At 34.2% G+C, this 22,632-nt stretch overlaps 4 protein-coding genes across 4 annotated transcripts in view; 1 reads left to right on the top strand and 3 right to left on the bottom strand.

The window, feature by feature from the left end:
• Nucleotides 1–1,316, bottom strand: part of HELRODRAFT_182626 (hypothetical protein) — a gene marked incomplete at both ends in the record, with an annotated part of 2,720 nt that extends 1,404 nt beyond the window's left edge. The window contains one exon of the mRNA XM_009032871.1: nucleotides 1,196–1,316. Coding sequence (XP_009031119.1) covers nucleotides 1,196–1,316 — 121 coding nt within the window. The remainder of the gene's footprint in view (nucleotides 1–1,195) is intronic.
• Nucleotides 1,317–1,662: 346 nt separating this feature from the next.
• HELRODRAFT_182625 (hypothetical protein) lies at nucleotides 1,663–2,274 on the top strand (the record flags this gene model as incomplete). The annotated part of the gene is made up of 2 exons (XM_009032870.1): nucleotides 1,663–1,792; nucleotides 2,093–2,274. The coding sequence occupies 2 exons, from the start codon at nucleotides 1,663–1,665 to the stop codon at nucleotides 2,272–2,274; spliced, it is 312 nt and encodes a 103-aa protein (XP_009031118.1).
• A 1,160-nt stretch (nucleotides 2,275–3,434) lies between these two features.
• Nucleotides 3,435–7,826, bottom strand: HELRODRAFT_182624 (hypothetical protein; the record flags this gene model as incomplete). The annotated part of the gene is made up of 5 exons (XM_009032869.1): nucleotides 3,435–3,458; nucleotides 4,458–4,593; nucleotides 4,735–4,850; nucleotides 6,577–6,669; nucleotides 7,818–7,826. 5 exons carry the CDS (start codon nucleotides 7,824–7,826, stop codon nucleotides 3,435–3,437), a joined length of 378 nt encoding a protein of 125 aa, XP_009031117.1.
• Nucleotides 7,800–22,632, bottom strand: part of HELRODRAFT_90783 (hypothetical protein) — a gene marked incomplete at both ends in the record, with an annotated part of 36,739 nt that continues 21,906 nt past the window's right edge. Inside the window, 3 exons of the mRNA XM_009032860.1 lie at nucleotides 7,800–7,938; nucleotides 13,417–13,551; nucleotides 19,412–19,517. Coding sequence (XP_009031108.1) covers nucleotides 7,800–7,938; nucleotides 13,417–13,551; nucleotides 19,412–19,517 — 380 coding nt within the window. The remainder of the gene's footprint in view (nucleotides 7,939–13,416; nucleotides 13,552–19,411; nucleotides 19,518–22,632) is intronic.

Below are 22,632 nucleotides of genomic sequence, written 5' to 3'. Positions count from 1 at the left end.
ATAATAGCAATATTTAAATAGATAAAAAAGTTAAAAAATTTTGACAGATTTGGTGACTCTTCTGTTGAAATACTGAAAGCAATATCAAACAACACTCTTCCACTCTGTGACTTGATATTTGTCGATGGAGGGCACGCCTACCCTACAGCGAGGCTAGTTAATTTTAGACAAAACAGCTCAAAATATTTGGTATATGGAAACCGTCAAAAGTTCACTTTTATTATATAATTTATAAAAGTTGGTTACAAATACGACAATTTATGAAAAAAAACTGTGAAATTTGGTTCAGTGTTATAACGCAGAACTTAACTTTACCATTACATTTCTCCAACTTAATTAATGCCAAAATATTATTTTTTAAAGCTCAAATTTATAAAAATCTGCAAAGCACTTTGCAAAGAAGAAAAAAACATTATCTTTCCTATTTTTATCTTATGAATTAATTTTATAAGAAGAATGTACTATTATACAAAAAAACTGGTTAAAAAATTTTAGCTGATGTTAAATAATATTTTTTACAGAGCTGACATAATGAATTTAGCTGGCCATTCAAGCGAGCATAACATAATAATATTTGATGATTACCCAAATGATTGGGGGGATGAACTTTGGTAAGGCTTGGGACGAAATGCTGGTGTCTGAAATAGAGACTAACAAGGTTAAAAACAAATTTATATTTACAACATAATCTAATCATAAGTCATAAAAAAGTTCTTACGTAATTGTTTAATTTTTTATGCGTATAACTTTTTTCAATTTTAAATTTAATTTTGTGACTAATTTGAAAGAATTTTTTCATCACTATTCTACAAATCTGTGAAATTTACTACAGAAATTGAAAAAACCAAATGTCGAAGTTGTGAATAAATGTAATCACAGCAACCAGCCTAAAACAAATAAAAAAACCAGACCATAAAAAAAGCAACATTTATAAAATCAATAGCAACGATGACAGCATCAAAAACAACCAGATTTTTGGTAACAATAACGACAACGATAATACAAAAAAGAAAAAAATCTACATTGTGGAATCATTACGATGCATTCTACGACACCCAGGCATCAATTTTCAACGCGGCATTTCGGTTGGCAGAGTCATCATTCATTGACTTCCCACACATATTTGTAAATAAATAAATTAATTAATTTGGCATACATATAAATAATTTGATTTCGGTAGTTGTTAGTAAAATACTTTTCCCGTCGTTTAAAGATTTGTTTTTAACATTTGTCAATATTTTATAACCGCCAAGATGGTCAAGTTGCGCTATACTATAGTTATCTTGACTATTTGTTATCTTTGTTAGCTTTGCCATATTTGTCACCGATTGCAAAACTATAAGCGAGTGAATAGCGAAGTTTGAATTTGAAGCGAGGTTGTGGTGATTTATGTAGTTACGAGTTACGTTCTGAATTATTGGTGATTGTGGGTATTTCTTGAATCACTGTTGGCTTCGAATAAACGTTTAAAAAAGTTTGTGTTTGAAGCAGTTGTGTTCATCCATCAGAAATCTTAAGCCTGAGGAATTAATGTCAACTTAACAATACAACAAGCTTCAACACTGGTGTCGGAAAAAAGGATCTTTGAAGTTACAACACTGGTGTCGTTGAACTTTATAACATTGGTGTCAGAAGTAGGATTGAAACTTCCTTCAATAAAAAATGACGGCACTAGATGAACTCAATACAACTATTCTGAGAAAAGAACTACGACAACGAAACCTCGACTCGAAAGGAACGAAGGCAGTTTTTATCGACCGCATAAGGGATGCTTTGATAAATGAAAATAAAAGTTTGATTTTCCGAATTCTATGGATGAAATTCTTAGAAAACTTGATCAACGGATAGTCGAATTACGAACAGCCAATGAAAAAAGCAGCATCTAAATAAGGAAATGATGACAACGACGACGATGAAGATTTTTAAAATATTGGAGAAGTTAGCAGTGACGAAGTCATTGAAACTATTGATATGCAGTTAAACTACTACTCGAATCTTTTTTTCAGCAACTTGCTTGTTTTTATTTCTAATTCTTTTCATTTAGATCAAAACGACAAGGCTTGAGAGATGACATTGAATGACATTGAAACAGGAGTGACATATATGCAACCGGAGTTGTTGAGAGTCACGAAAACAGTAGAAGCTAACAATTCGAACAGCAATAATGATTTAGAGACTTCATTGCTAGCAAAAATTACAACATTACTTGATACAGTTCAAAATAAGATAGAAAACAAATTAAGTGACAGTGAAAACATGCACACAAGCACATAATTCAAGAAGCGATAATATTTCTAAAATTATAAAATGAGTACTCGTCTTAACTAGTTAGATTTAATGAAGGTAACCAACATAGAGCAATTAACAACAAATGTAACAACTATGGTAAACGCTAAAAATTAGTGTCCCTGTCCAGCCTTTTCATGTTACGTGTTCCAAGTATAACCATTTCGCGAACATTTGTCGTTCGAAGACAACATGACGGTCACGCACTATTCGCACTTGCCCGCAGCAACAACATTACGTATCAAAATGTCATACACGTCATAAAAAACAGACATTTCAAAGAAATACCGCTAATAAAATTCACATTTGCATACGCGATCACCATTTTCATGCACTTATTGAAACTGGCGCTAAAATTTCATGCTATATCAAAAAAGTTGCAACGAAATTAAATTTAATAAAACAATTACATAACAATAATATTTTAGATATACATGATGCTGATGCTAAGTGTTAGGTACATTGAAATTGAACATTTAAAATTGCATGTCACATTTTATGTTTGTAAAAACGTTATTTAGGAATAGATTTTTTAAACGATCATAAAGCAAAAATAAATATTAAAAATAATTCAATTTTATTTTTCATGATTATCTTATCTCTAATATTAATGATTGTTAATCTCATAAAAATAATTATCGTATCAGTTCAAATAAAATTCAGTTCAACCACATACAGAAACAATATTGAACGCACTAACTTAATAATAATAAAACATACATAATAGAAGCTATGAATAAATTTATGGCACGCGCGTATTTAATAGCACGCACAGTATCACATTCATTAAACAATACCGTTATTTGTCGCTTAATAATCATTTCAAACAAACGCATACATATTCAACCATACGCGCAAATAGCAATCATCGATGAAATTATTGTCAGAGTAATGCGAGTGGTACAAAATCAACTTCGGCAGAATTAAGTGAAAAGTGAAAAAAAAATTATAGTGAAATTTTTTTTGAAAATTAACCATCAGGTGATTCAAAAAAAACGTTTAATGACTATAAATAATTATAACCATCCGAACTCAACAACTTCACATAATAAAAATAGCAATTTTAACGAGTTGCAAAAACTTTTAAAATTTTTTAAAGGAACTTGAAATTAAAACTGAAGATTCAAATTTGTATTCAACAGAAGGAACTAATCTATTAAAACAATGCATCGCTGACAATGTAGATGTTTTTGAGAAATCATAATTAGATTTAAAATGGTCAGGTACGATATATCATTCGATTGATACAGACGATAGCGCACCTAACGAGTTTACCAAGCAAATGCTGAAAACAAAAAAAAATTTCAAAGCAATGTAATGCATTTTTAAAACTAGGATCAGTGTCGTCTTGGCGTGCTAGCGTATTACTCATACAAAAAAAAGATGGAACCAAACGATTTTTAAAGTCACTAAACAATCATTTTATCCGCTACCCAGATTCGATAACGTAGTAGAAAGCCTTTCTAGCGCAAAAACAAACATTTTTTCTGTTTTAGATTTACGATCAGATTTACTATAAATTTACAAAATTGCCGTAAGGTTTAGCAAATTCACCGTTTTTTTCAGCTTTTAACACAATCAGTACTAAAACAGTTAACAGATATAACGTGCCTAATGTGTATATAATATACGATATAATTTGCTTTTCAAATGGGATCACAGATCATGTCGAAATTTAAATGAAATATTCCGATGTTTTAGAGATGCAAAACTCAAACTTCGTCGGAAAAAATGTCTATTCGCGAAAAATAATGTTTTGTATCTAGGTTATAATGAAGGATTAGGAAACAACGAGGATAAAATAAATTATCGATTAATTTTTCAACAAACAAATCTACAAAATATGCCGAAATCATTTAACCGATAATTTCTTTAACTACATTCGACTGATAACCCACATTCATGTCACATAATCTGAAAAATTAATTCAATATGGATTATATAGTTTTGTGTACTGGCCATGCATAGAATTTTCATGAATCCATCATTGAACTTTACATCCATATATATAAATATATATATATATAGTGAGTCATTTAATGCCTTTAGTATTCATATTCATGCTTATATATATATATATATATATATATATATATATGTATGTATTATTATTTGGAAACTTATAAAGCACCGATTATGACACTATAAATATATATAAATAAATGACTCACCTTCAGATAAAGCCAAATTGAAGCTGTCAGAAGTGAATCGGGTTCTGCTTGGCTAAGGGCTAGGGTGTAACCGTCTGGCCATTGATTACTTTCAGACAGTAAACCTGCTGTTTTTAAGGGCAGGTATAACTGCTTTCTGGAACAATATACATATGTAATCATTCATGCTTGTCTTCCTAAACAAGAGCATGGTGGCCCAGCTGAGAAACATCAGCCCCACACAAACATCTGTAACTTGACACTATCGGTAATCCATGTGTCCCAAGCATAAACTTACTCTAATGGAAGCATTGAACCACACGCCGTACTGGAAATAGCCCTTAGCCGAGCAGAACCCAATTCACTTCTGACAGCAACCAATCTGGCTTTATCTGAAGGTGAGTCATTTAATGCCTTTAGTATTCAAAAATGGTTCATTCCAAACGCTTATTTTCATTATATCACCGTAAACCGTGCACCAGCTTTGAAATGTTTGAAATGAAATGTTTCACGTCTAAAGTCATCCCGATATACTACGTCTATTGGTAAGATCTTTTCCTGGATGGCGATGACAAAAATGCTGATGGCGCCAGATTGGCTACGACACCCAAACCCAGACCACCCATATTGACCGACAGATTTTATTCTTTATCGTCAAAGAACACAATGAATATGGTCTGAAATCCCATGCGAATTTCGCCCTCGAATTCATCTAACATTTGTTGGGACGGGCTCGGATAAATGCTGCCTGCAACAACAGAACAATGACATTATGTATGTCAATCTAATGATATCTTTCTCCCTAGTGATAATTGTAATCTTATTCTTCTTGCTCTTAACTGTTCCTCTGCTTTTGATACTGTTGATCATACTATTCTCTTGAGGCTGCTAGATCTTTCTTTTAAGTTGATAAAAAAGTTATGAGTTGATAAAAAAAAAGTTTTAAATGCTTTCATTCCAAAAACAAACGTTTTTTGGAATATTGAATTGGTTCTTGGTTCCAAATGCATGAGTTAAATGAATTATTAGAACAAGTACAAATAAAATCTTCTGATTAATCTGATGGATCCTGGCTTGTACTCCAGAACGAACACCCGACATTAGCATGGTTATAATCTTGGCTTCGACATAGATTAATATCAAAACCCTCTTCAACAACAATGTCTATAAGTTTCTGTGCGATATCAATATCTTTCTTTCAAAAAATGAAAAAAAAAATATTTTCTGACCTCTACATAATTGTTTTTGATATAATTATATGATAATATGGCTTAATTGGTCTTAGTGAGATGTCAGGTGTTTTTTGCTTCTTCAATTATTTTTTGCTATACGATATCTTCCAACATAAAAATGAATTCAATCGGTTTGGATTTAAAAAAAACATTTCTAGCAACCAAGTATATTATATTTCTACATATCATGTATAAAAAAATATATAAATAGAAAGAATGAAAGCACAAAATTATATCTGTTCGCTGATGCATTAATGAACTAATTACGAATAAATGAAATTATTTATTTTAAAATTTGTGTACATCGGTTTTTTGGAGGCCCATTTTAATCAGTCTCTCTCGGTACGCTAGTGATAATGTTTTATATCACGCATCGTGTGATAGATTAGTTATAAATAGTTTCGAACAGTTAGATGAGTTAGTTAGCTACGGAAAACGAAAGTTGGTTTTATAAAATAGTAAATGTTTTGTGAAATAAAAATGGAAAACAGAAAAGGTAACGACATAAAAACACAAATTCGATTCATTATAACGAGCTAAAATTAAAAACTCAACGACGAATAACAATTCACCTGTGATAATCGATATAACACCATTCAAAGTCGGTTAAACTTTACTGAAAAACTTTAATAAAAGTCACACCCGAAGCCATTTACATAAAATCACACTCTCAGATCAATCAAAAGTCAATAAAAATAATTAAGCAATATAATCCCATAATTAAATAAATTAAATTTTTCTTATCATATTATTCACCACAGACAACCATATAAATTATTAAATTTACATAAACCTGTTATTTAACAAAATAGTACAAGTTATTGTTGTCATTATAACGCTTTGGATTTGTCGAAAAACAAATAATTCTTTTTAACAAAACCTACTAAAGATTTCTCTTTTAAACAAACTATAAACAATATCCATAAGAGGCAAATAGCAACATTCACCACGTGAACCAGTTGCCACAATAGCTGGTGAGATGTTCGATGGCAGAAGAACGCCTGTAAAGAAAAAAATTACTTTACATGAAATCATTAAAGAATTAAAGTATAAAATCATAGTATTGTTGTTTTATGTGAAAAAATAAAAAAGTTATTAAAAATTGAAAAAAAAATTTATAGCATGTCTAAAATCTAAACATATCTCTTAAACTGGATTCAGAATCAGATCAAAGACTTAATTTAAATGCATAACCATTACAGATCAGAGGCTCAATTTAAAAATTATTATTACTGTAAAAAAATGTAAAAATGTAAACAACTTGTAATTAAAGGATTGTGACAATCGGTATACTTTATTTCAAATAAACCAAATTTGTGTTATCAATATATCTCACATATAAACTTTTGCTTTGTTCCCAGGTACTCAAGAACACAAGAAATAAATCAAATGTTCCATGTCGGTCCTGGCCAATACGGCAATTCTAAATATGTAGTCTTCTTCATTCATTTTTTGAATTAAAGCTCACACCATTTCATTTTAATTTCACAACAAATTTTTCAAATTATCGTTAAACCAATTTAAAAATCATTTTATATGTTTAATACCATCGAATAAAAATTTGATTATTTTTATAACGCATTAGTTCTACAAATACCCTAGTTTTTATTATTATATTAACGTCCCATGCCTTTTTAAATAAATAAATAAATGAGTAAATAAATCTTGTAACCGATTTTTCAGTGACTAAGGTGAAATTTTGTATGTATTCTCAATTCCGATGACAATACATAATTAACAAATTTAATTAGGTTAATCATATAAAAAATAAATGAATTAAACAAATAAATAAATAACTGAACAAATATTAAAATTATTAACAAACAATAACGAAAAAACAGTGTTGCCAGAAACAGCGCACTTAATAAATTTAATTTAATAAATAAATTAATTAATTTAAATAATTAAATTAAAAAATTTAATATTCCTACAATGTATGCAGCAAATTTTGCAAAAAGTGCGTGAGCCCTTCATTGAACAATAAAGTTTGAGATCGTACAGCGTTGGAGAATGCTCAAAAAAGCATACATTAAAATGAAAATCCTCCTAATGACGTTGGTTAATACTTCAGATACTTTTAAAAAATAAGCTAGAAATATGAAGAATTGTCTCTGAGCACAACAATATGTGCTTAAAATATGAAACTAACCTCTGACATGGTGCAAACGATGAAACTAAATAAGTACGATCCAATGACGGGTCCAGTAAGCAACAAACCTTTTATAGGATTGTAACCAGTTCTTGCAAAATAACGATTTGCTTGTTGTAAGCTAACGATGATTTATGACATTTAATTTATTCCTTTTGAAGTAATTTAGAAAATTAATGTTGCCATCATTTCAATACTTTTACTTCAAAAAATAATTTGTATACCTAATGATCAGAATGATCTAATGCTATTTCGTCATCAATAAACCATGGACCAACAACCAACGCTTATAATCAAAAATTCAAAAACTAGCTTTTAGTCAAAAATTCAATCTACTACCACAATAATTCAACCAGAAACTGACTAAAATGAAAAATGAAAGCTGCAAAAATTTTGAAAAAATAGACTAAATTTTAAACAGAAATTTCAGAACAGTTCGACCAGCTGTTAACTTACCTGGTTTCATAACTAGCACAATTGGAATAAAATTGGAAATAAACAAAATAATAGTGCATGAAAAACGTTTGCATTATTAAAACCAAGTTGTGAACAATAAAAACCTCTACGCTTTCAACTTTGCACTACGCATGCGAAATTTTTATACAAATAGGAGTGAACAGAGCTTTTGCCAGATACATTTTTCGCTCAAACGAAGGAAGATTCGCCCAATTACATTTTCGCTCGAATAGAAAAATTAATTTTTTATTGGAATATTCGCCCGATGGCACGTTCGCCCGATAATTAAAATTTTTTTGATTGATAAATAAAATTTATTGAAGATTTTTGTTAAGGGAGTTTTACGGAATGTTTTCTGTAATAACATTTTCAGGTTGATTTTGTTAGCGATTTATGTTCATTTACAACCACACACCCATGCACACACACACAAACATACACAATGCGAAGTTTTTAAGTTTTATCTGTCATTTATTAGTTCCAGCTTTTGATGTGTGTTAATCGAGGTAATTAGTACAGTAACTTGGATGGGCTTACTGTAACAAAACAACTGATTTAGAATAAAGTCATTTTGTTGTTAATATATTTATGATATATTATAAAAGTTAATATATCAAAATATAATATTCAAAATGATAAAAATTATATATATATATATTTGTCATTATATAGCTAATTTATATAATGTTGATAAATTGATTAATTACACATTTTTACATTTATTGTCTGTGTAAATACATATTTTTGTCTCGTCTGATTTATATTTTGTGGACATCCCTTATGGTTGATGTTTCGATTTTCAAATGTTTTGACGATCATCTTCATGATTAGTTTCAGTCTATTTTCAACGTATCACTGGATCAAAAAAATTGGCTGCAGGGGACTCTGCCAATATTTGTTGGAGGCCTGGGTTTGGGTTCCGTGGCCGAGCTGGCACCTTCTACGTTTTTGGCTTCTGCTGGCGCCACGGTAATCCTCCAGGATAAAATGTTGACAAAGGATAAAATTTATGTCGACAACCATAATGTATGATATGTGGCATTCTGCAAACCGAGATACCGAGATTGTCTTGAAAAATCAATTGACAAACTTTTACAACTGAATGGCTTACGACAAGGCCAGAATTATGGCTGTTAAAAACAAGCTGGGCTGTGCCTAGTTGAGGGCGCTGCTAAACACCTGCGGCACGAGACTAGACGATTCCTGAGTCCGCGCGGGTCTTGATACTCGGAGCTCAAATCGTTACTGAATACAAGCGCGCATATGGGGCAAAAGTTGATCAACTCGGGTAACACAGCCTTTCTTGCCGCCTAGGCCCAGAAAAGCAGGCCAGACATACAGCTGTCAATGAATAACTAGTTCGATGCTTCCAAAAGTCCTGTATTCCGGTTATAAAAGAACCCATGGGCTTGATAGAAGAAGGAGCTATTAGGCCGGATGGTTGTACTATCACCGCAAGGACGATCTCTGGATTGGGACGTTACTTTTCCGTACACCATGGCCGACCGTTATAATTTATTTAACTTTTAATACGCCGCAATAAATAATAAAGGCAAAATATTTCAACCTATTTGCATTGAATTCATTAAAGAATTGATAGGAAAAATAATAAATATAACAGGTGACCCTAATGAAAGTAGTTATTTAAAACACGCCTAAATTTGCTAATAAATTTTAATGGTTATATCTTTGTAGATTGTAGATGTGTTTTGTGATAATTTAAGTGAGTTTGTAAAAATGTATGGTTGAATACAATGACATGACCAAACCATCGCAGACGGTGTTGCCGGCATTCGTCTTTTTCTAAACCAGCACGACGCAGGATTTCGATGGATTTGACGTGGTCCTTCAGACTAATTCGTTACATCCATCGGAGCATTTTCATGTCGGTTCGTTGAAGTTGTTGTTCCAGTTTGGTTGTCATTGGCCATGTTCCAGTTTGGTTGTCATTGGCACCATATAACAACACCGGACGTATCACAGATTTATAAAGTCTTGATCCTAGTGGTAGTGGGATGTCATGCAGCATCAACAAGGAGGCAAGAAGATGCCATTTATTCCAGGCTGAACGGCAGCTTCAGCTGTTCCAGTACAATCCCCTAGATAATGAAACGATGTGACTTTCTCTATTTTAATGGCTTGAAAAACAATTCTATTTCGAATTTGTTGTTGTGGATTGATGCAAGCAGGACAAACAAAATTGGACACTTTAGATAAAGTACCAATTATTTTTGAACAACGTTTGTGACACCACTGGTTACATTGCTGACACTTGATTGAATTGTTACCTACACCAGCTTTACAAACTAAACAGGGCCATCTTCCAGTAGCTGTGGATTGGATGGGTTCATTGCTTTGGTTTTGCTGATGTTGACTTTGAAATTCATGATCGGCGAGTCTGGTGTTCCAATCTTCAAACATCTGTGATGCATTCTGCACAGAGTGGCTGTTTAAACGATATCATCAGCATATATTAGATTCCAAATGTCACCAGTGCGTATCGGTTTTGTGATTTCTTCAATCACAGTTATAAATAACAGTGGACTGACAATCGAGCTTTGGTGAACTCCAACGCCGATGTCAAATGCATATGTGTTTCCAACTGTTGTGCTGACAAGAGTCTTAGTATTTGTATACATTTCCATCTCAAGTCGAACAAGATATTCTGGAATAAGTTGTCGACGTAGACTCCACCTGATTGCCTCACGGGGAACACGATCAAATGCTTTTTCAAGGTCTACAAAAATGTGTGATAGCTGTTGATGCTTTGCGAGGTACTTCTCTTGCAGTTGCCGAAGGATGTGAATTGCATCAATTGTTGATTTCCCCGCCAAATCAAATTGATAATTTCCGATTGTGATGCAGGACGTTAATCTTCTCTCAATGATTTTCTCGACAATTTTCAGGGAATGTTCTAACAGACGTATATCCCCGATATGATGAATAGTTTAATGGGTCACCTTTGCCTATGTATAGCGGGACTGTCATGCTATAAAAGGTTAAAGGTTTCTCTCTCTCTTTTGCGTTTGCTTCATGATTCAACGGTTTCAACGAGCGTATATGAATACACGTGCAAACCACGCATCCTAAACATTGCGTATGATAGGTGGGATCTCTTTGTATTCGAACCCAGTCATAGCAATAGTAAGACCAGGCGCCTTTAACCATTGAGCCATCACGCTATAGTTCCATTCAGTCGGCATTGAGCAATTTCTCCAGATTTCACGGCAAAGTTGTAGTAACGTTTGGATACCTGCAGTGATGTCTGGAATCGGACCTTCGATGGGTGGAGCGTCAAAGTTAACATTGATGGGATTTGTTTCGTTTAACAGACGGTTGAAGTATTCTCTCCACTGTAGCTTGATCTCATCTTGCTCAAGAACGATCTCATTTTTGTCGTTTTTGATACATGAGGCACCAACTATGTCTTTTTTCGTACTCTTTGCTTGTTTTGCTATACGATACAGAGATTTCATTTGTTCACTTTTGCTTTTAGTGAGCCACTCTCTGCATTGATCTGTCCGAGCCAGTGCGACTTGACGTCTTGCGTAGTTGTTCTTCTCACGGTCATCAACAGACTTTTATTTTGGCCATTGCTTGTATGCAACTTTCTTTTCAGCTATTGCATTTTGTACACTATCATTCCACCACCAAGTGCCCGTTCATGCTGAAGTTTTGTACCAGTTTTCCCACAAACTGTATTGCAGCGTTTATCAAAACGGTTTTGTAAGTACTCCAATCTGTACTGGCTTGCGATTGGTGGTCTAACTGTATGGCGACAATCTGTTGAAATTTTTTTCGATGAACTTTTCAGCTTCCACGTTTTGATTCTCCGAGGCATTTGTTTAGACTTATGTTTTGACAGTTTGACAACGAGTCTATGTTGGGCGACACATGATTCGCCAGGAATAACTTTAACATTTTTGAATAGCCTTCGGTGTTGTTGCTTGAATTTGCGTGGCTGATGGTCCATTTTTGTATGTTATGAGATGTTCCAACCTTTTTCTAAATATGTGTTCAGCAAACAAAACCCATGACCTTCAGCAAACTCAAGGATGCGGTTGCCATCTTTATTCCGTTCTCCATAGCCAAAACCGCCATGTACGTAGTCAAAACCACCTGTTTAATTTCCAACGTGGCCATTGAGATCGCCTCCAATCAGGATTGTTTCAGATTTTGGTATTGTTAGGATGGTGTTAGAGAATGCAGCCCAGAAGTCATTTTTCACCTCTTCTGATTCGCCTGTCTGAAAAAATAATCATTGATGCTTTTCTATGCGAAGCTTGATCCACATGAGACGTGAATTAATCCTTTTAATATCCAGTACTTTTTGAGCTAGCGGTTCTCTGACAAAAATTCCAACACCATTTTTGGCCGTCTTTTGACCATTCCAGAATAGTTTATATTTTTCTTTGTCTGAGTTGAAATGGCAGACACCATTCGATTTCCATTAGGTTTCCTAAAGGCAACAGATGTCAATCCTTCTACGCTCAAGCATTTCTACGATTTCCATGCTGCGGCCATTCAGTGATCCAACATTGAGCGTTCCAAGTCTAAGTACCAAAGAAGGGCCATTCTGAATTTTTTTGCAACATCCCTCCGCTATTGCATACTTCCCAAAGATTCTTGGCACCCCTTGACCACTTAAGGCCTGCTGGGGACTAGAGGCCGATAACCAAATAACCAAATTCCAATAAGTTGTGTAAAAATGTACAAAAGTTGTGTAAAAATGAATCGGGAGGAAAAATTTTCGGGCGAAATCTATCAGGCGAATGCTCCTATAACCCAAAAGAAGATAAACAAAATCAAATTGAAAGCGTTTGATACTGTTGGTAATTGTAGTCAGTAATAAGCTGAAGAAAATTGGTCAAAAAAAAATCATAAGAAATCTTTTTACAAAAAGAGCGGCAAAAAAAATTGAGACCAAAAAATTAGGTTATTGGGTTAATGTCGTAAACATGTGCTATAAAAATCATTGATGATGTTACACTAGAAGGTTTCCAAAATGGTTTTCCATAAAATAATAGAAATCATGATTATTTAGCAAATATTACAACTTATATTAAAGTTGAATGACAAGAAATTAGAAAAATGTCAACCTACATCTAAATAACATTAATGATTATTTAAAAACAGTCATAACCTATAGATTATTCTAAAAATCATGTTGCAGCAATTCGATAAGCAGAATCCAACAGCCCCAAGTGAGAGATATGATGTGAAGAACCAAGATGTCAAAAGGAATGCAACAGAAAACATCAACATTGCGTGATTATATCTGTGTAAAATAATAGTTAAAGTAACTATCAACACAGATAAATAAATAAAGAAAAGACCAAAGTAATATGCACGCACGTACACACACACACAGACTTTTTCTACCTGTTTTTATTGTATTTAATAGAAAAACTTAAAACAATAATAAGTAATAAAATTGTTTATAAGACCATATATTCCGAAATCACAATGAAAACTACTACTTGGAACGTTTGCTTTAAGTGCGCAAGTGGTAGTGGTCTTTGTGAATAAATTAGTGCTCTAATGTTTGCATCATAGACTTGCAAGTGGTTCGGTGGCTTGTTGGTGATTTGCGATGGTGATTTGCGAATTGGTTGTTAGTGAATTGCGGGTTGTGGAGTTCCAAATGTCACCAGTGTGTATCGGTTTTGTGATTTCTTCCATCACAGTTATAAATAACAGTGGACTGAGAATCGAGCCTTGGTGAACTCCAACGCCGATGTCAAATGCATCTGTGTTTCCAACCGTTGTGCTGACAAGAGTCTTAGTATTCATATACATTTCCATCACAAGTAGAACAAGATATTCTGGAATGAGTTCTCCACCTGATTGCTTCACGGGGAACTCGATCAAATGCTTTTTCAAGGACTACAAAAATGTGTGACTGTAACGGGTTCGATATTAACTAAACGCAACGACAGATATATTATTAATCCTCCTTTATTAAAACCTAACTAAATAATTAATCGAATAAACCAAATTAACGAAAATGCAACGATACAATAACCAACTTTACTAATGTCGACTCCGGCACAAGAGCCGCAGAAAAGAAAGAGAGTTAACTTATTTGCGTAGGCTATTTATAGGCATGCACGGTGCTCTCTCCTAGGTAAGCGCTTGTACTTTGGTCTAGTAATCGACCCACGTGACCATACGGCGCTCTCTCCTAGGTAAGCACACGTGCTTTGTGCTAGTACTTATTCCACGTGATCATGTAATGGAACAATTTCCATTACATACCTCCAACGCCTAGGAGGATGAATGTAACATTCATCACACATACAAAAATAAAAACTAAACAAAACCAAAATCAATGTCCAAAAATGCGATAAATTTTTCTTGACTTTTATATCCTGGAGGAAAATTTGGCAACCTTACGTGCACCTGGACGATAATAGAATTGTGTATTATACTCTTGATTTTGGATAAGCAAATCCATGATCGGAATTTTAGAATAGCCCAAACTGAAGTAATCTTTGTGCCTCTTTAACTCGGGCATTGTATAGTCTGGCATTGGCACAGCTTCGCATCTGATGTTGCTGGTGATGTTGGCCACCACTTCTATTCCTTGATGGATCTGATCTTTCTGAGTCCTGTCTGACTCTGGTCATATAATTCATTGGGGGCCTGTTCGAGTAAAAATGAGGTTGCATTTGACTGTTGAGATGGAAGCTTGGCCCCGAACCGAGAAGGGGCTCAACTTTGAAATCCTCCAGTCTCTGATACTTGCTGAGCCATCCCCTCAACCTGCCATCGACCAGCACATGTTTCCTTGAATATTTGAGGAAAGCCCAGAACTTTTCCAGGCCATATAACTGGCCATTTTGATAATCTTTGATGGTTTCCTCTTGGAAGTGCTCAAGCAAGTCAGGTCGATATCTTTTCTCCAAACCATAACTATAGAACCAAAACAGACATTCCAAGCCATACCTGAACCCTTTATTGGCATCTTCAATGGCATCTTCAGGTGAAAGTGGTGACGAAGAAAAAATGACCAAAACCTGAAAAGAGTGTTCATTTCTGTAGACTGCCCGATCCCAACCTTCCGACGATCTTTGAGGCATTTGGCTCGGTAAGAATTGTACTTGTGCCAGGTGAAGTTGTTGTCCTTCAGTAGCTCATGGGATGGGTGTTCCAACGTTACACACGCCACTGACAAGCTTTTTGAAACTGTGTGACTTCTTTCATTGGTTGTCGACGATGCTAAGGACGCGTATGTTGACGGAAATTCTACTGGAACATGTCTTGATGTCGACGGCTTCGCAGAAGTTTTGAGGCTCTCCGAAAAATTCTCGGCATTGGACGATCTGGGTTGTAGAGTCTCACCCGAAGATTTATGATCATATTTTGAGGAGCTGATGTTGTCAATACTTTTATAATTTGTTATTTCATCATTAGTTTGTTCCTGATGTTGTTGCGGTTGCTTTTTTGACTGCCTCTGCTGTTGACGTTTTTGTTGTGGTCTTTGTGTTTCTTTGTTCGTTTCACAGCGCATGACGTTTCTAGTGGCCGTAGGTGTATTTCTATTTTTCCATGTACAGTGCTTTGCAATATGACCAATCTTCCCGCAAGAAAAACAGGTTTGTTTGGGTGAAGCTGATTTGTTGTTGCTACTTCTATACATCTGGTGCTCATTTTCTCGAAATGATTGTATCTGATTGATACTCTCCGGTATACATGTATTGTCGCTCGAAACTTTCATGTTCATGGCAGTTTCATATTTGTCGATCGTTTGTGCCAACACGTCAGGACTCATCCAGGAAGCTGCTTGCTCTTGTGACAAAATAAATTCCAGAGTACGTCTTGATAGCAACTCTTTCATTCTATCTGCACATATCAATTTCATTGCATCTTCTAATCCCGTAATGTTACGGTTTTGAAAATAGTGGTTCAGCGTGCCGTATAATTTCGCCCCGAAACTCGTGTACGATTCGCTTTTCTGTCTTCTCAGGGCGAAGAATTCATCTCTCAATTTTGTCGGGTTTAACCTGAACTCCTGCAGAATGAGTCTTTTAATTTCGCTATAATCCTTCAGACCGTCGGCGGAAATAGTATGCAACCACGTTTTGGCCTTTTCGTTCAAACTCATTATCAACAAATTGGCTTTAATTTCTCCGTCTACGTGATAGTTTCGAAAAATTTTCTCTACGTGTTCAAAGAATGCAGGAATATCTCTTGGCTCTAACGGACAAGTTCCTATCAGATGTTTTAACGACTCCGCGAAAAATCGAGTCTGTTGCATTAGTTTTATCGTGTTATTATCCTCACTAGCATCATTGGCCACTCTTCGATTATTCATACCTTCTACCTCTAGTCGTCGAATTTCTAATTCTTGACTCTTAAGCCTGAATTCGGCTTCATCTTTTTCACGCTGTCTGGCCATCTCTGCTTCATCTCTTTCACGCTGTCTGGCCATCTCTGCTTCATCTCTTTCACGCTGTCTGGCCATCTCTGCTTCTTTGAGCTTATATTCCCTCTCATCTTTTTCTCTTTGTCTACCAATCTCCGCTTCTCGAAGCCTATACTCCATTTCTAACTGTTTCCTTTCGTATAAGGTCAACCCACCTTCAGCATCTTTCGACACAGCGCCCTCCGCCGCAACACTGCATGGAGAATCAGCGCTGTCCGCCAAAATTGTTGCCCACGTTTCTAACAGCTGTGATCGGCTCATCAATCGTACACTGGCTTCGTTGATTGATCTCTTCAGTAGCTTCCTTGTTATTTGTTCGTTCGACAGACGTTGTAATTTTTGTTGTTTCATCTTCGTCAATCGATCCATTATAATTCTGAATTCTCAACTTACAACAAACGTACAACAAATGTAACAACTTATAACTAAGTATTTAATTAATCTTTTTTTTTTTAAATGTCAAAACGTCCTATTAGTTATTTAATTAATCACCAATTAAATAACAACCCCACTTCTGGTACCAATGTAACGGGTTCGATATTAACTAAACGCAACGACAGATATATTATTAATCCTCCTTTATTAAAACCTAACTAAATAATTAATCGAATAAACCAAATTAACGAAAATGCAACGATACAATAACCAACTTTACTAATGTCGACTCCGGCACAAGAGCCGCAGAAAAGAAAGAGAGTTAACTTATTTGCGTAGGCTATTTATAGGCATGCACGGTGCTCTCTCCTAGGTAAGCGCTTGTACTTTGGTCTAGTAATCGACCAACGTGACCATACGGCGCTCTCTCCTAGGTAAGCACACGTGCTTTGTGCTAGTACTTATTCCACGTGATCATGTAATGGAACAATTTCCATTACATGTGACAGTTTTTGATGCTTTGCGAGGTACTTCTCTTGCAGTTGCCAAAAGATATGAGTTGCATCAATTGTTGATAATTTCCAATTGTGATGCACGACGTTAATTTTCTCTCAATGATTTTCTCAACAATTTTCAGGGAGTGTTCTAACAGACGATATGATGAGCAGTTCAATGGATCACCTTTGCCTTTGTATAACGGGACTGTCATGTTATAGTTCCATTCAGACGGCATTGAGCAATTTCTCCAGATTTCACGGCAAAGTTGTAGTAACGCTTGCTTTGATAATGTCATTTGTTATGTATGTGTGTGTTTACAGTTTCAATCATCGTTCATTTACTGAAAACTTTTGTATCGTTAATTTTCTTCTTTTTAAATAATTTTATATTATATTTAATATTTTTAATTAATTTGTAATTAATCCTTGCGTCGTGCTGGTTTAGATGATATAAAGAACGAACGCCGGCAAAGGTCATGTCAAACAAAGTGGAAACAGTGCCATAACTTCTCTTGCTGATGTTAAAGTACCTGGCACACGTCCCAAAGGCCGTCCAAAGAAGTTCTGGTCGCAAACAATCGAGCAAGACATGATAGCACTAAATTTAAATGAAATGGTCGCCTAATTTGACGCAAAAAATTGATGGCAAAGAAAACAACGTCCTACCTCGGGGAACTGGGTCTCTAGACGCTAAACGAAGATTGATTGAATGTAATTATATATAAAATGATGAATAAATGTTCAGCATATGGATGTAAAAGTTGATGTATCGTTTCAGCCTACCCATTATAAATCCGGATTCGTGCGCTAGATGGGTACGTGCTAACAAATATTCTAAACAAACAAATATTCTAAAATTTGTTCACTTCACTTTAATCTAACAGATTTTCTAACATGTTTTAGTGATTGGTATAAGGAAAATTGAACAGAACTGTTGGGATTGCCAGAGTACTGTTATTGCGAGGCAAAGAAAAAAGTTAAAAGTACCATCCAAATTTCAGAATGCACTTTTATATTTGTCCACTCCAACGCAACAACCTCGATCAACAATAAAATCTTCATCAGCTACTCGTCTCTTGTTAGATATTGAATGGGCAGAAAAAGCAGATGAAGAGTTCCTAAAAACTGATTTTTTTATAAATTGTGGATTGAATGATTTAAAATGTTGAAATGAGGTACTTCGCAAAGATTAAATTTACTGAACAATTTCACGTCACCGGTAAACGATCTTAAAGTGATATTGAATTCAGAAATGTTTCTATCAAATTCATAGAATCAGAACTATCAGGCGTTTTCTTACTCTAGAGTAAGCAAAATACTTGTTCACAGTTTTTTCTGTAGTAGAGTTGACTTCTCAACTCGATAAATGTATGGAGCCAATTTCATTCAACAGGACTGTGTTCAATCAATCCTAAACGCGGCAGCAAGAATGAGAGACGGCGTTTCAAAGTTTCACTCTATTTCGTTCACATGCGTTCACATGCGTAATGAGCATTAGTTCACATTAGTTGAGATACCCCCTAAAGATTAGGTTCAAAATCGCTCTCTAGGTTAGGGACTGACTAGTAATGAACCGGTCTATTTGAGTGAGCAATTGATGCCGGTTTCAAAGATGTAGTCAACTTAGGTCGTGGTTAGGATTTGGTCATTCCGTTCTTCAAATTTTGGACTACGAAGATTTTTTTGTGGTCGCTATACAAATTTTGATACCGCTATCATAGCGCCATATTTATAGAGCAGGAACTATTCATACATTAATCAAATAAAATTTTATTCAATCAAAAAGAATTACAATCAAAAAGTTTTTGTGCCAGATATTTTTTTATCCACCTACAAACCTGTCGACCTGCTTATGATCCATAGATGCATTCAAAAAACCCTCTGTAATGCCATTGATAGAGACCAGCAACATGTACACACAGTTCCATCTCAGCAGAGTTAATCCTTTCAATATGAATAACGTTAATTATATTATTTTACCATAATACTTATACTATTAGATCAAATCTATAAAATTTTTTGTATTTTCATAACGTGGTAAAATATACATATGATATTAGATAGAATAAGTAAACCCTACTCGTTTCATCATGCCAATCAACGTGCCGGATAAAATTTATTCCTTAACTCAAATTTATAACAGTATTACAGTAAAAAACATCAAAAAATTATATATATATATGTATATAATTAATTGTATATGCTTTTGTATTTATTAGTGCAAAATGGTATGTAAGTTTCAACAAAACTAAAAGGATACAATGAAAAAGAATTATCGGCAAACAAGGGAAACCTTATGGAATTTTTAGACACATTCACAGCTTTTGCTCCAAAATTTAAAAGCAAGCTTCAAAGTCGTTACGGTTATCATAAAAATGTAATAATTCAAAGTCTAGCGCAACAGTTGCGACTCAATCTAGTAAAAAGTCAGGTATTGTCAATAGTTGTTGATGAAACTAGAGACGTACCCTGGAAGGAACAGCACAGTTCCGTCATATGTTGATAATGGCGTCATCAATGAAAAACCACGGAGCGTAACTAATATCGTCTATCATTGATATTGCTGATGAGTTTAAGCTGAATTGGAATCACTCAGTGTTACGATGGAGCCTCAGTTATGAGTGGTGCACATTAAACCCAAATCAAGGAAAAAGTTCCACAAGTAATTTATGTGCACTGTCATGCACATCGTCTGAATTTGATCCTAGTACAGACTGTTTGAAGCATCAGCGAGGTTAGTGCATTTTTTGTAAAAATCCAACAGCTTTTCAGTCTTTCTGTCTCAAAGCAATATTCGTCATGAATTGATCATGCAAATGCAAAAAATCAAATTCTAGTCTACAACAAAATTCTACAACGTCTAGTTAATACTCTTGAGCTTACTGGTACCGATCAGTTCACAAAATTAAAGTACGATTTGAAGCAATAATATACTCACTAATTGAAAACCAGAACGATAGTGTTGTGGCTGCAAAAGCTAAAGGTTTGCTTGTAAATATTAAACGTCGGAAATTTAACGCTATTTTGATCAGCATGGATGCAATTATGTTAACGGTCCACGGTCTTTCACAAGAACTACACAACAGCAGCATTGATTACGTGGCAGCAAGTGGCTGATGAGTCATGGAAACAAATACTTAAACGGATGGTCAATTTATGTGATATAATGGGTGTTGCACAGCAGGAAGAAAAAATTTTAAGAAATTCAAGTGGCTGTTCAAGATATAATTCATTTTATGTTTTTTCGTCATTTGGACAGAGGCATCAAACCACGGAATGTTTACGTAAATGTTTCAATGTAGATATGTTCTTTGCAACGTTGGACAATGTTCATTGAATTGGATAAGCGGTCAACTGAAAACATGAAGTCTTGAGGGCTACTTCAGTTTTTAATCCATGTAATAAAGAAACATTTCTCAATGAAAAACTTATGTTCATTCTCTCTAACCACTACCAAACTGCCTTGAATCAGAAAATAGAACACCCAAAGCGCTCATAGATTGTCAACTCAAAAAAACCAAACAACATAGAATTGCTTCACGACATGTTATCAGTATCACCGAACGCATTTAAAAAATTGTTGACATTAATTACGATTATTTTACAATGAACGAATGTTTTCAACCTTTAACCGAGTTAAAACTTATTTAAGTTATGGTCTGATACATTAATTTAAATATTTTAAATGATAAGTTGCATCAATTTACAGTTTTAATATTTTTTGTATACTTTTAACACTCTTTCATTTCTAATTTTGTTGTTGTTGCACAGCACAAACTAGCGGTAGTGGTTTGGTTAAAGTAATAACAATATTTATGAGAATAACGTTTTTTGTTTAGACTTAGTTCAATGAAGAACAAAGAAATTACAACAACAAAGATGATAACTCATAATATATATATATATATATATATATATATATATCCATTGAATTGGATAAGCGGTCAACTGAAAACATGAAGTCTTGAGGGCTACTTCAGTTTTTAATCCATGTAATAAAGATATATATATATATATATATATATATATATATATATATATATATATATATATATATATATATATATATCATTCTGCGTTTGACAGATTCTGATTTTTATGAATAATGATAATAATAATAATATTTTTTTATACATATACTTAATGAAAGAGCAGCGAAGTTTAATATCAACGACCAAGGTGTTTTCATCACCAGTTTTAATCCATAATTTATTTATGCGGATATTTCAACACCCAGGGTCATCAAATAGACTTAACAGCTCGCAACTCAGGTTAACTCAACAGGTGAACATACCAACATAACATACATGACAATCGTCGTTTATCACTATCAATTTTATTGACAACTTGACCTATTTGCGTTTGAATTCAAGTCCTCGATGAACTACAACTTTTGCGTGATCTGGACATTCACATCAACAAAATTAACCACAATAAACAAATTACTCGAAAAATATGCTCCAATAAAATGTACATTGTTTAGTTTTGGTTCTCATCTCAATTACCGCCTGTCAAACGTTGCGGTCGACGTAAAAAAGGTCTGTCAACTCGAAAGAAATGCTGTAGCGAGAATGTACAGAAGAAGTAAGAATGATATACGAAGTCAAAGAAGTCAATGTCAATGAAGTTGCCAAAATGTCACAAATGGAATGGAAGCAAGAGTGGTCAACTAAAGAAGTGATCGGATCATTTCGCAATCCACAATCCTGGCGTTCACACTTTCAACCTCTTCATTGACTGTTGGTGTTTTTAAAACTCTTGAAACTTCTTTCGAAGACCAAATCTAAAATCGATAACATTCATCCACTTATTGCCTCATAAAACGAAATATTCCTGCTTTTAACATCCGATCTTATTCTGACATTCTTTTCGCATTTTTTCCAGTTGAAAATTTTTCATGAAACTCTATTAATAAAAACTTCATCACCCAACGTTAAACCAACAAAATTTTTAATTTAATTTGCATCGTTTATTGCACTTATTTTTGCCAAACATGCTAACGTTTCTTTCAGTTCAGACACTAATCTTTCCTTTTTAAATTTGCTCAAATCATACCAAT

Source organism: Helobdella robusta, assembly GCF_000326865.2.
Source record: "Helobdella robusta unplaced genomic scaffold HELROscaffold_89, whole genome shotgun sequence".
NCBI lineage: Eukaryota > Metazoa > Annelida > Clitellata > Rhynchobdellida > Glossiphoniidae > Helobdella > Helobdella robusta.
This window is presented reverse-complemented; position numbering and strand designations above follow the sequence as displayed.